Source organism: Mytilus edulis, chromosome 9 (genome assembly GCF_963676685.1).
Source record: "Mytilus edulis chromosome 9, xbMytEdul2.2, whole genome shotgun sequence".
Classification (NCBI taxonomy): Eukaryota; Metazoa; Mollusca; class Bivalvia; order Mytilida; family Mytilidae; genus Mytilus; species Mytilus edulis.
In genome coordinates, this window is record NC_092352.1 from 63738365 (window position 1) to 63751824 (window position 13460).

General features: G+C 31.1%; 1 protein-coding gene across 3 annotated transcripts in view; it reads right to left on the reverse strand.

Moving 5' to 3' along the window:
- The window catches only part of LOC139488802 (26S proteasome non-ATPase regulatory subunit 10-like), a 42443-nt gene that overhangs the window by 22549 nt on the left and 6434 nt on the right, over positions 1-13460 (reverse strand). For all 3 annotated transcript variants that reach the window (XM_071274722.1, XM_071274720.1, XM_071274723.1), the window contains exon 2: positions 6177-6275. In XM_071274722.1, the coding sequence (XP_071130823.1) occupies positions 6177-6275 (99 nt within the window). The remainder of the gene's footprint in view (positions 1-6176; positions 6276-13460) is intronic.

A 13460-nucleotide genomic window follows, 5' to 3' on the forward strand; every position in this document is an offset into this window, starting at 1 on the left:
GGGCGCAGCTTTATACGACCGCAGAGGTCGAACCCTAAACAGTTGGGGCAAGTATGGACAAAACATTCAAGGGTGATACAGCTCTGAATTTGGATTGTGATCAAATTTTTGACATTACATGGTTTTTTTTTACACAAAACAAATGTCAAGATTTTACAAATCAATTAAAGATTTCTTCTTCAAACTTTTTAAATCTAAAATTAAATAGTTGATCATGACACAGCATAGGTTTCTGACACAGAATGAATGTGGTCTAATGAACTTAAAACTGTTTTTTTGCCTTTGAGCAATTCACTATGCTGTTGAATATTAATCCTCTCAAAAAAATGTTTGAAGAAATTTTCTTTTTATTTATGAAATCTGAAATGAGAAAAATTTAAACCCCCCCCCCTTTTTTTTTCACATCCCCGTTTCCCTTTTTCCAAAACTGATATCAATTCAAATTTCTAATGGAGTTTGCAACAATAACTACTCTTTTAAATACATCAAATATTAAAATGTAAAAGAAAGTGCTCGTTATCACTGAATGGTAAAGATTGGTTGGTAGTAAAAGTGAATATACATTGTTTATTGTATAAAACAATAAAAAAAACTTCATCAGCAACATTTTATATTGGCAAATTTCCAATGAAGTTATTTACATAAAGTTATTGGCAAATAAAAATAGAAAATGACATCATAGTCATGTCTGGCAAATGTCCAACATACATTATCTAAAAACATTTTAGATAAGATAAGGAAAAAAAGCTTCATCAGCAACATTTTATATTGGCAAATTTCCAATGAAGTTATTTACATTAAGTTATTGGCAAATAAAAATAGAAAATGACATCATAGTCATGTCTGGCAAATTTCCAACATATATTAACAACTACTATTCTATACAAAGAAAGATAACTCCAATTGAAAATTAATTGCTATTGCACAATATTGTGCAATTAGATATTTCTTGCTATTGTGCAATACTGTCCAATTGAAAATTTCTTGCTATTGCACAATACTTGATATGGAATCCTGATTTGGACCAACTTGAAAACTGGGCCCATAATCAAAAATCAAAGTACATATTTAGATAAAGCATATCAAATAAGCCCAAGAATTTAATTTTTGTTAAAATCAAACTTAGTTTAATTTTGGACCCTTTGGACCTTAATGTAGACCAATTTGAAAACTGGACCAAAAATTAAGAATCTACATACACAGTTAGATTTGGCATATCAAAGAACCCATTTATTCAATTTTTGATGAAATCAAACAAAGTTTAATTTTGGACCCCGATTTGGACCAACTTGAAAACTGGGCCAATAATCAAAAATCTAAGTACATTTTTAGATTTAGCATATCAAAGAACCCAAAGGATTCAATTTTTGTTAAAATCAAACTAAGTTTAATTTTGGACCCTTTGGACCTTAATGTAGACCAATTGGAAAACGGGACCAAAAATTAAGAATCTACATACACAGTTAGATCCGGCATATCAAAGAACCCCAATTATTCAATTTTTGATGAAATCAAACAAAGTTCAATTTTGGACCCTTTGGGCCCCTTATTCCTAAAAACCTGTTGGGACCAAAACACCCAAAATCAAACCCAACCTTACTTTTATGGTCATAAACCTTGTGTTTAAATTTCATAGATTTCTATTTTCTTATACTAAAGTTATGGTGCGAAAACCAAGAATAATGCTTACTTGAGCCCCTTTTTGGCCCCTAATTCCTATACTGTTCAAACCTCAACTCCCAAAATCATTACCAACCTTCCTTTTGTGGTCATAAACCTGGTGTTTAAATTTCATTGATTTCTATTTACTTATACTAAAGTTATTGTGCGAAAACCAAGAATAATGCTTATTTGGGCCCTTTTTTGGCCCCTTATTCCTAAACTGTTTGAACTAAAACTCCCAAAATCAATCCCAACCTTCCTTTTGTGGTCATAAACCTTGTGTCAAAATTTCGTAGATTTCTATTTACTTAAACTAAAGTTATAGTGCAAAAACCAAGAAAATGCTTATTTGGGCCCTTTTTGCCCCCTAATTCCTAAAATTTTGGGACCAAAACTCCCAAAATCAATCCCAACCTTCCTTTTGTGGTTATAAACCTTGTGTTAAAATTTCATAGATTTCTATTCACTTTTACTAAAGTTAGAGTGCGAAAACTAAAAACTACTACGACGACGACGACGCCAACGTGATAGCAATATACTATGAAAAATTTAAATTTTTGCGGTCGTATAAAAATCAATTTGAATGCCATGCAAGTCATTCGGCAAAATAAGTTCAACTATCTTCTATGTCTGCTTTCATCTAGGCAAATTTGGACCAACATCGGCATTTGGAAGAGCCTAAAATTGTGCAAAGCAAGTCATAAAAGTTCTATTGTCTGTACTTTACTTTTAGAAACTTTATTTCCTCTGAAATATATTTATTAACTGTTCATTTCATCAGGAATAACATTTAAAGTCCCAATTTTCAATAGAAACATTCCTATCAGATGTACGCTGATTAAACATTGACATTTTGGCTTTGTATGACTAATATTTTAAGTTCAACTAATTTGACTAAGTTCACAGATAAACATTTACAATAAAATACAGAAAAAGAGTCGCTGACACCACCTTGAATACCTTGACAAGAAAGTGATTTGTGACGGTTTTGTGTCAACAAACTGTACAGTGATTATTTAAAAACGCACAACGAACGCGACACATTTAGTGAAACGAACAATACAGTCGGAGAAAACTTATTTAGTATGATAATGCGTCTATTCTAAGTTCTAGGGAACATTTGAAGACACGTAGAAACTCAACGTATAGTGATTTATTATTGCTAAAGGTATTAATACGCAAATGTGTATGCATGAAAAGATATTCAGCATTGTTTATCTCATAAACGTATGAAATTGCACCGTGTCTATGCGTTTTGCATCTAGCAGTTTTATCAAACGTTCTATGCAATATCTAAAACTTACAACAACTGTATAATTGAAAAGATAAACTAACATGCACATTGACATATTTATATATACTAAAATAAGTTCTAGAAAGGCATTCCAAATTGTTGTCATCCCAAATGTTGTTCTGATTATTGCTTCGAACGCGTCAACGTCGGGATTTATTTGTATCACGGTCATACAGGGTGAACACATCATTGTTAAGCTGCTGAAAGAGGGTCTGGAAACAGTCATATTTGCCAGTCTTGTCCTAAACTGAAAGTATTTTGTCCTAAATTGAAACGAGTAATAGGAATTTAGGACAAACTTTATTTTCTAACAGAAATAATGACTATATAAATGACTCGGGGAGCTATTGGCTAATGATCGCTAATCTCTTTACCTGTGTTTTTAATTCACACTTGGCTATTAATCACAAGCTCAGAACTAATATTATAAAGAAATTAAAATTCCATAACAACTGTCTTCATTATTTAATTACTTTTCAGGTAAGACAATTGTCAATTAAGATTTAATACTAAATTAAAACTTTAATTTACATAGAAAAAAGTATTTTTTCACTCCTAACACACAGGCTTTGTTTACTATGTAATACGCATGCTTGAAATTCTCTTCCACAGATTAGAACCTTAATTGTAAATTAAAATGATTTCATGCTAAAACCAGATGCTCCCCAGGGCGCAGCTTTATACGACTGCAGAGGTTGAACCCTAAACGGTTGGGGCAAGTATGGACATAACTTTCAAGCTGGATTCAGCTCTAAATTTGGACTGTGATTAAATAGTTGACACGGCATAGGTTTCTGACACAGAATAAATGTGGTCTAATGAACTTAAAATGTTTGTTTTGCCTTTGAGCAATTCACTATGCTGTTGAATATTAATCCTCTCAAAAAAAATTAAGAAATAGCAATAACTACTCATTTAAATACATCATAAAATATTAAAATGTAAAAAAAAGTGCTTGTTATCACTGAATGGTAAAGATTGTTTTAATTTATCAGTTGGTAGAAAAAGTGAATATACATTGTATATTGTATAAAACAATGATTTAAGTTGATTCAACTACTATTCTGGACAAAGAAAGAAAGTATAGAAAAACTATCTCCAATCAATTGAAAATTCTTGCTATTGCACAATATTGTGCAATTGAAGATTTCTTGCTTATGCGCAATACTGTGCAATTGAAAATATTTGCTATTGCACAATACTGTGCAATTGAAGATTTCTTGTTATTGCTGAATACTCTGCAATTGAAAATTTCTTGTTATTGCACAATACTTAATATAACAATTTTGGATCCTGATTTGGACCAACTTGAAAACTGGGCCCATAATCAAAAATCTAAGTGCATGTTTAGATTCAGCATATCAAAGAAGCCCAAGAATTCAATTTTTGTTAAAATCAAGCTTAGTTTAATTTTGGACCCTTTGGACCTTTATGTTGACCAATTTGAAAACGAGACCAAATATTAAGAATCTACATACACAGTTAGATCTGGCATATCAAAGAACCCCAATTATTCAATTTTTGATGAAATCAAACAAAGTTTAATTTTGGACCCCGATTTGGACCAACTTGAAAACTGGGCCAATAATCAAAAATCTAAGTACATTTTTAGATTCAGCATTTCAAAGAACACCAAGGATTCAATTTTTGTCAAAATCAAACAAAGTTTAATTTTGGATCCTTTGGACCTTAATGTAGACCAATTTGAAAACTGTACCAAACATTTTATGGTCATAAACCTTGTGTTTAAATTTCATAGATTTCTATTTACTTATACTAAAGTAATGGTGCAAAAACCAAAAAAAATGCTTATTTGGGCCCCTTTTTGGCCCCTAATTCCTAAACTGTTCAAACCTCAACTCCCAAAATCAATCCCAACCTTCCTTTAGTGATCATCAACCTTGTGTTTAAATTTCATTGATTTCTATTTACTTATACCATGTATACTAAAGTTATAGTGCGAAAACCAAGAAAATGCTTATTTGGAACCTTTTTGGCCCCTAATTCCTAAAATGTTGGGATCAAAACTCCCAAAACCAATCCCAACCTTCCTTTTGTGGTCATAAACCTTGTGTTAAAATTTCATAGATTTCTATTCACTTTTACTAAAGTTAGAGTGCGAAAACTAAAAGTATTTGGACTACGACAAGGCAGGACGACGACGCAGGATGACGACGACGCAGGACAACGACGACGCCAACGTGATAGCAATATACAACGAAAAATTAAAACTTTTGTGGTCGTATAAAAAGCAAGTCCAACTACTATCATTAATTTTCAAACACTATCAAAGGTAAAAAAAAATAAAAAGCCAATGATTTCCTATGAATTTGAGGTGTCATTCCACCAATTACTCCCTCAAATTTAGAAATTTAGAACGTATGTGAAAGTAGGCCTACTCGGACAAAAAATAGTGCATTTGTTGTCATTGTTCACCTAAACTAACCAACAAATTTGCAGAAATGAAACTTTTGTTGAAAGAGAAATATATTAAAACCATTTTGAGCCAAATTTTACCTGTCTAGGAGTTTGCATTTAAAATTGAGGATTAATGCGCTCCATGGTATACTAATTTAAAAGATTTCCAGAAAACCAGGGGTTATTTTTAGGGGTTCCTCCTTTCTGGAGCTCTCTTCTTTCTTATATGATTTTGAATGTATGTTGAAAATTGGCATGCAGAAAGGTGACACCTGTACAATTCAGCATATACCTAGTTTCTATGAAGTTAAGCTTAAGGTAAAATATTTAGAAAGCTGTGAAAATTGCAAAATTTGGTTGAACAGATAGGGACTTTTAATTGGTGGTATGACACCTTCATAAACCAAACTAATCCAGGAAATAAGTACGGAATTGTTCGTTTTAGTATTGTTGCAAATCATCCGGTTAGAATTTTGACTTCAAAATCGAAAGAAACGTTAGCAATGACTGAGAAAATTGTTGTTTCAAGTCATTTAAATCATTTTATTTTTAATCTGTTGCCTTCCCTTAATTGCTCTCGAACGATTTTAGGAAAATGGTAGGAAAAATCATGAAGTAAATGCGATGCAACAGTTAAACAAGTTATGTAATGACTTATGTGATTTTGACATTCTTTTTTTGAAAAATGACAACGAAAATCAAGGGACGACAATTGTGGTCTCAGACCAAAAAGCCAACCATGTTAAAATACCGGTACAGTATGAAATTTTTCATTTAAATTTCTTCCAATAACTTGTCTTACTTCATCCCTGGCATCTACTGGCACACCTTGTTTGATGAGAAATTCTACAATCTCTGTATGACCACCTGAAATTGCCCAGTGAAGAGGCATTCTGTTTGTCTGAAAAGAAAATGCAATATTATAGTGCATATCAATTATTATGTACCGTACACAGGTATCATACATTTTTACACTTTGTTCTATAATTAAGTGTTCCAAATTCTCTTTTTCTGAGATGAATTTGTTTTCCAGTTAATGAAATTATTTATCTGAATATATCAAAATAGATTTTTTTTAAATTATTCATTCAAATAAATGACATATTTTTTGACAACATGAAGCTTTCAGAAATTTTGCTCCCCAAAAACAGAAGAAAAAAGTTCCCAAGACATACAGGTCTACGTGTATGTCTAAAAATCCTCTAAAAATTGAAATGACCTTGATGTTAATAATGAAATAAACTGGGCTTTACTCATTGTTGAAGGCCTTACAGTGACCTATAGTTGTTAATTTCTGTGTCATTTGGTCTCTTGTGGAGAGTTGTCTCATTGGCAATCATACCACATCTTCTTTTTATTCTATATGTTGACAATTTTTATTTTGATGAGTCTATGAAACCTAAACATATATTGTTGTCATTATAATTGACAGGTTCTCCAAATTGAAATGAGAAATAGAATTCAAATGTCATTATTAGTTTTGTTCTTATACATGTATATCTTATTATTTTACTTTTTCATGTTTGTTTTAAAAAAACAATTAAACCTAAGTATACAACATGTAAAATGTGACATTACCCAGAGAAACTACTTTACATGTATTTTGACACAGTGGCTTAAATATTATTTATAAAATAAGTTAATAAATCAAAACAAGCTTTGTATTCATTCTGCGGGATTGTAAGTTTTCCCATTTAAGTTTGTTTATCATACCAGTGACAGGTCACATGATCCATCTTATAATCATTAAACACATACATACAGGGGCGTAGCTAGAAGAAAACGATGTGCAAGCAAATACTGCCGAGCTGAGTGAGGCGAAAAATTTTTGGGACCCTTTAATGCAGAAATTATTTTTTTTTCCGTTTTCGGTCATAGTACGGTTTAAAGAAGAGCTACATGTAGATAGGACTTATAAACAATTTATGAACGTTCGTGACGTGAATAGGTTGTCCAAGACTTAATTACTTTGACAAGGACATATCAGCGACATCATAATGATTGAACCAACGTTGATAAGTTTGACCCCCCTTAAAAGTCTGGTTAGCCGACTCATAACGATTACCATACATTAAATGTAAAAGGATAGTATAATTTGCCATTGAAAGAAGGCACTGGCTACGGTTACAAGGATACTATTATTGTTACATTGGAAACTAATTGCCAGAATACAGGGTTGGGTAAGGATCCGATTAATTACGAATGTAACAATAATATTTGAGTCTACGGTTATATTGCATTATCGTTACATATTAATGCACTTCAATGTACATGTACGCTATCATGTAGATTTATTAAACTTAAAACTAATAGTTTTGATGCTTAATTATTTTCGTCAATAAGAATGAAAGTACGATCACATAATATCTGGACTCACTGAAAGCACTTATTCCACCAGTTTAAACATGTTGGCAAATGTTAACATCACCAAATAGCCTTCACAATATAATATAAACATCGCAAGAGTAAAATGCGTCAGACTAAAACATTCTTCTGTAAACAACATACAGGATTTGTAGAAACTGACATTGTAAATAAAGAATAATCAAAGTGATGGAAATCACTCATGGAAAGATTAGAAGAGTAGATTGAATAATTTCATATTAAGGTATGGTGGGGAAAAATGAACATCAATAAAGCACTTTTGCTGAAAAATGCATTAACAGCAAGTTTTTAGAAGGAAACATGCTTTTCCAGTACCGGTATGAGGATAAAATGAGCTCAAATTAAATAATACATGTAATATGGGTCTCTTAATTTGCACAATTTTATTTAAACTGCAGTTTGTATCTTATCCAAATAATGTTGCCTGTTCTGAACATGTTTAAAAAAAAAAAAAATGCAATTCAAATATTCTTCTAGTAAATGTTACCAACTATCCTTGTAAGACATAAAATCTAGATCAAAAGCTATTGCCTAAGAACTTTAAGTGTCAACAAAAATAATCTAAAAATGTTGTTTTTGGGCATTTTGTAAGTTGAAACAGAGGTTATATGACATTGAAGATTAAAAGTTGTAGAGTGCCTTTTGATCAATTTTTAATTTAGTATTTTTCGTTACACAGGGCATTGAAAATGTACCTTTTCAATGTAAACAAATTAAAAAACTTATTTTATTGAAATGTGGATTCTTTCTTGATTGCAAATATATATATATTCACTTATAATAACCAGGTGCTCCACAGGGCGCAGCTTTATACAACCCCAGTGGTTGAACCCTAAATAGTTGGGGCAAATTTGGTCACAATATTCAACATGTTCAAGCTTGATTCTGTCTGAATTTTGATTGTGATCAAATTTTTGACATAATATACAATACAATACAATATTTTTATTTTCCAAATTAAAGTGCCCATTAAGAGCATAACATTAATTACAACATGACAGAAACATTACAGAGTGATTAAAGCAACATAAAATAATAATTCAAATGCATGAGGAAAGAATCAGTGATCAAGGGGAGATAATTTTGATATCTTTTAGAGTATTTAAGTTAACTAATTTTTTGATTTTCTAAGTTGCAGGCCTTTATCGAGGTATGCACATAAAATAGATAAAAATCTGCTATCTTCTTTAATCATGATCCATGAAAAAAGATCTTTTCTGTTTGAATTATCTAAACTGGGGTATTTTTTTATATAATCAGTCACATCTCTTCTGAGGTTATTGTAAAGAGGGCATTCCAGAAGAAAGTGCATTTCATTTTCAATACAATTTGAATTACAATATAAACATATCCTCTCATGTCGAGGTAATATTTCATATTTACCATATACATTGGTAATTCGTTCATGTCTGCCAGTTTCTATTCTTAAACAGTGATTGCTGAGTCGGTATTTTGTTAACAAATGTTTTTGTGGGTGCTTTAAATCTAAATAATTTTTGTAGTCAAATGACCTTTTGAATGAAAAATAAGTGCCCAATTTGCCTTGATTCTGTAAATAAAAATCTCGCATTTTCTCCCAATCATTTTGAAAATTTAATTTGAGCTGTTTTTTCAGTAAATCTTTAAATTTATTTTTGCCTAAATTTTTACATATATTTAGGTCAATACCCAATGTTTCACTATAGAAAAATTTTAAATGATATTAGAGAGCCATGAATTATTGGAGCTAGTTTGAGCTTTACTCTCAATCATTTTTAACTCAGCATAAGCACTTTTCAATAAATCAGATGGAGATTCAGAATTCTCTAGTCTATGCCAATACATAAACATATGTATTAGCAAATTTATATAAAGAGGATATCTACCCAATTCAGACAGGACTGCTACATTTGTGCACATCTTTGTAACACCAATAGTATACTTACAAAATTTTAAATTCAGCTTCACAAACTCTCAATCTTTAAATATGTCATAAAGGGATAAATTTTTCCTTTTAGAAGTAATGTTAATAACACCCAAATTTTCACAACCATAAGTTACAATTGGCTGTATACAGTGATCAAATAAATGCAAAAGAGTTTTAATAGGCGGATTTGATGATTTCAAATCTTTACAAAGTTTAAAACTGGCCTTTTGACCTTTTTGGAATAACTGTTTTCTGGCTTCATTAAAGTTTCAAGTATTTTGGATGACTATGCCAAGATATTTGTATTGTTTAACACATTCAATAGAATTATTTCCTACATTGAAATAGGTTTTTGTCACAAAGTTAATGTGGTCAAAGATCTAACAAATCTATTGTACAATACTGTGCAATTGAAGATTTCTTCTTGAAATATTTTGTTGTAACATGTATGAGGTACTTTTGTACATGTTATAACTTGTATTTTGGCATTGTACTAATTATAACATGTACAACATTTTGAATTATAACATGTCCAACATTTTGGTACATGTTATAATCTGTACAAAATTGCAACTTGTACATGACATATACATTTGTGTATTCAATTATGAGGTCAAATATTTGTATATTCAGATGTATATTGCAGGGCCTGTTATGTAAGACTGAGGTTGATAAGCAATGTGGTGAATTTTATCGACAGTTTATTAGGAGGTGGGGCATTGTAATTAAAGGTCTACCTTGTCTCTGATTGTTTAGTGATAATGGCAGTTGTCAATCATACTAGTATTGTATCAATACCCAATTACCCAACACTGCATTCCGGCAATTAGTCTCCAATGTAACAATAATTATTTTATAATTGTTACATTCCCATAGCCTTTCTACATTGTACCTGTCGTTGGGTTTTAAAGGACAATAACTCTATATTTTACAGGAAGTTGCCCAATGCAATCACAACTTATTTTCACAAGACACAGACAATTATCTTGAATGGACAGTAATTCTTTGCTTGTTTCCACCTTTAGTTCTGTTGTTTGCATCTATTTCTTATAATAGTTACAGTCACTGTATTGCACATAATCAATCATCTTCGCCACATAATTTAAATATAATGCATAGTGATGCACATTGACTAAATATGAAAGTGCATATGTAGTTGTCTCCCTTACTAGTTTAATCAGTTTCAGAATGTTTATATCTGGCCTCATGATAAAACCAGATGCTCCGCAGGACCCAGCTTTATACGACCACAGAGGTTGAACCCTGAACGGTTGGGGCAAGTATGGACACAACATTCAAACTGGATTCAGCTCTAAATTTGTATTGTGATTAAATAGTTGACACAGCATAGTTTACTGACACAGAATGAATGTGGTCTAATGAACTTAAAAAAATTTGTTTGCCTTTGAGCAATTCACTATGCTGTTGAATATTAATCCTCTCAAAAAAATGTTTGAAGAAGTTTTCTTTTTATCTATGAAATCTGATATGAGAACAACCCCCCCCCCCCCCCCCCCCAATTTTTTTTCACATCATCCATTACCGTATTCCAAAACTGATCTCAATTCAAATTTCTAATGAAATTTGCAACAATAACTACTCATTTAAATACATCATAAAATGTTAAAATGTAAAAAAAAGTGCTTGTAATCACTGAATGGTAATTTACTAAAGATTGTTTTAATTTATTAGTTGGTAGTAAAAGTGAATATACATTGTATATTGTATAAAACAATGATTTAAGTTGATTCAACTACTATTCTGGACAAAGAAAGATAACTCCAATTTTCAAAGAATATTTCATAAAAACTGTGCAATTGAAAATTTCTTGCTATTGCGCGATATTGTGCAATTAGATATTTCTTGCTATTGCGCAATACTGTGCAATTGAAGATTTCTTGCTATTGTACAATACAATGCAATTGAAGATTTCTTGCTATTGCGCAATACTGTGCAATTGGAAATTAATTTCTTGCAGAATGAAAATTTCTTGCTATTGCACAATACTTAATATAATAATTTTGGACCCCGATTTGGACCAACTTGAAAACTGGGCCGATAATGAAAAATCTAAGTACATGTTTAGATTCAGCATAACAAAGAACCCCAAGAATTCAATTTTTGTTAAAATCAAGCTAAGTTTAATTTTTTACCCTTTGGACCTTAATGTAGACCAATTTGAAAACAGGACCAAAAATTAAGAATCTGAATACACGGTTAGATTTGGCATATCAAAGAACCCAAATAATTCATTTTTCGATGAAATCAAACAAAGTTTAATTTTGGACCCTTTTGGCCCCTAATTTGTTGGGACCAAATCTCCCAAAATCAATCCCAACCTTTCTTTTGTGGTCATAAACCTTGTGTTAAAATTTCATAGATTTCTATAAACTTATACAAAAGTTATTGTGCAAAAACCAAGAAAAATGCTTATTTGGGACCTGTTTTTGGTCCCCAATTCCTAAACTGTTGAGACTTAAACTCCCAAAATCAATCCCAACCTTCCTTTGGTGGTCATAGACCTTATGTTAAAATTTCATAGATTTCTGTTTACTTTTACTAAAGTTATTGTGCGAAAAACCAAGAAAAATGCTTATTTGGGCCCTTTTTGGCCCTTAATTCCTAAACTGTTTGGACCAAAACACCCAAAATCAATCCCAACCTTCCTTTTATGGTCATAAACCTTGTGTTTAAATTTCATAGATTTCTATTTACTTTTACTAAAGTTGGAGTGCGAAAACCAAATGACTTCGGACGACAACGATGATGGACGACGACAACGCCAACGTGATACCAATATACGACCAAAAAATTTTCAATTTTTGCGGTCGTATAAAAAGTACTTAAATTTTAATCCAAGCATTACACAATAATAGTCATTAAATATTTACAAAAATTAATAAATTTGACTTGAAAAATATTGCCTTAACCTCCCCCATTTAAAAAGGCAATGTATGTGACAGAAAGGATTATTAATTTATGTCATTGAATTGTTATTTCCCTTGTTTAAAACCATAAATTTTACGTTTCTTTTTTTAAATGATTTACATAATGCTAATTTAGTACATATTTGTGAAATTAAATAGATATAATAGGTATTTTGAATTCATTGGCTAAAGATATTTATTTATATTCTAAAGTTTAGTATTTACATTATCACTTGTACATGTAAGGCAGCAACCATTTGATTTTCTGGGGGGGGGCTATGTTTTTTTTTTCTGTACAAACTTTTTTTTTCATCCTGTGGCGAAAAACAATCTATTTTTTTTGCGACAAGTCGAAAACAATTTTTTTCTTTCAATTTTAGCATTACATATAGTGGCAGCTCAGGGTGAAACAAACAATTTTTTTTTCTCAGAATCAAAAGAAAATTTTTTTTTTCTCCAAAAACTGGTTACAAACTTTTTTTCCCAAAAAAAAAACCATAGCCCCCCCCCCCTCCCCCCAGAAAATCAAATGGTTGCTGCCTAACCTCCTTTGAAAGACTTAGGTCTATACATTGTATATGACTGGTTTGGAATAATTATATTGATTTTTCTAAGGACTGAATTTTGATAAATCTTGAAGAAAATAGTATATTAAATCTATGCGGGCATGATCGATTTTGACCTCACACAGTAATGAAAATCTTTGTTTTGTTCATATAATATCAATGTGTACCTCAATCTAAACATAATTGTTGTTTTAGGAAATATTTGGTCGTATGTTGATGATTAGAGATGTCTCATTATTTTCCCTAAACAAGAATGATTACTAAAAACATGTGCAAATACTTGTCAAAGAAGTTGGCACTCG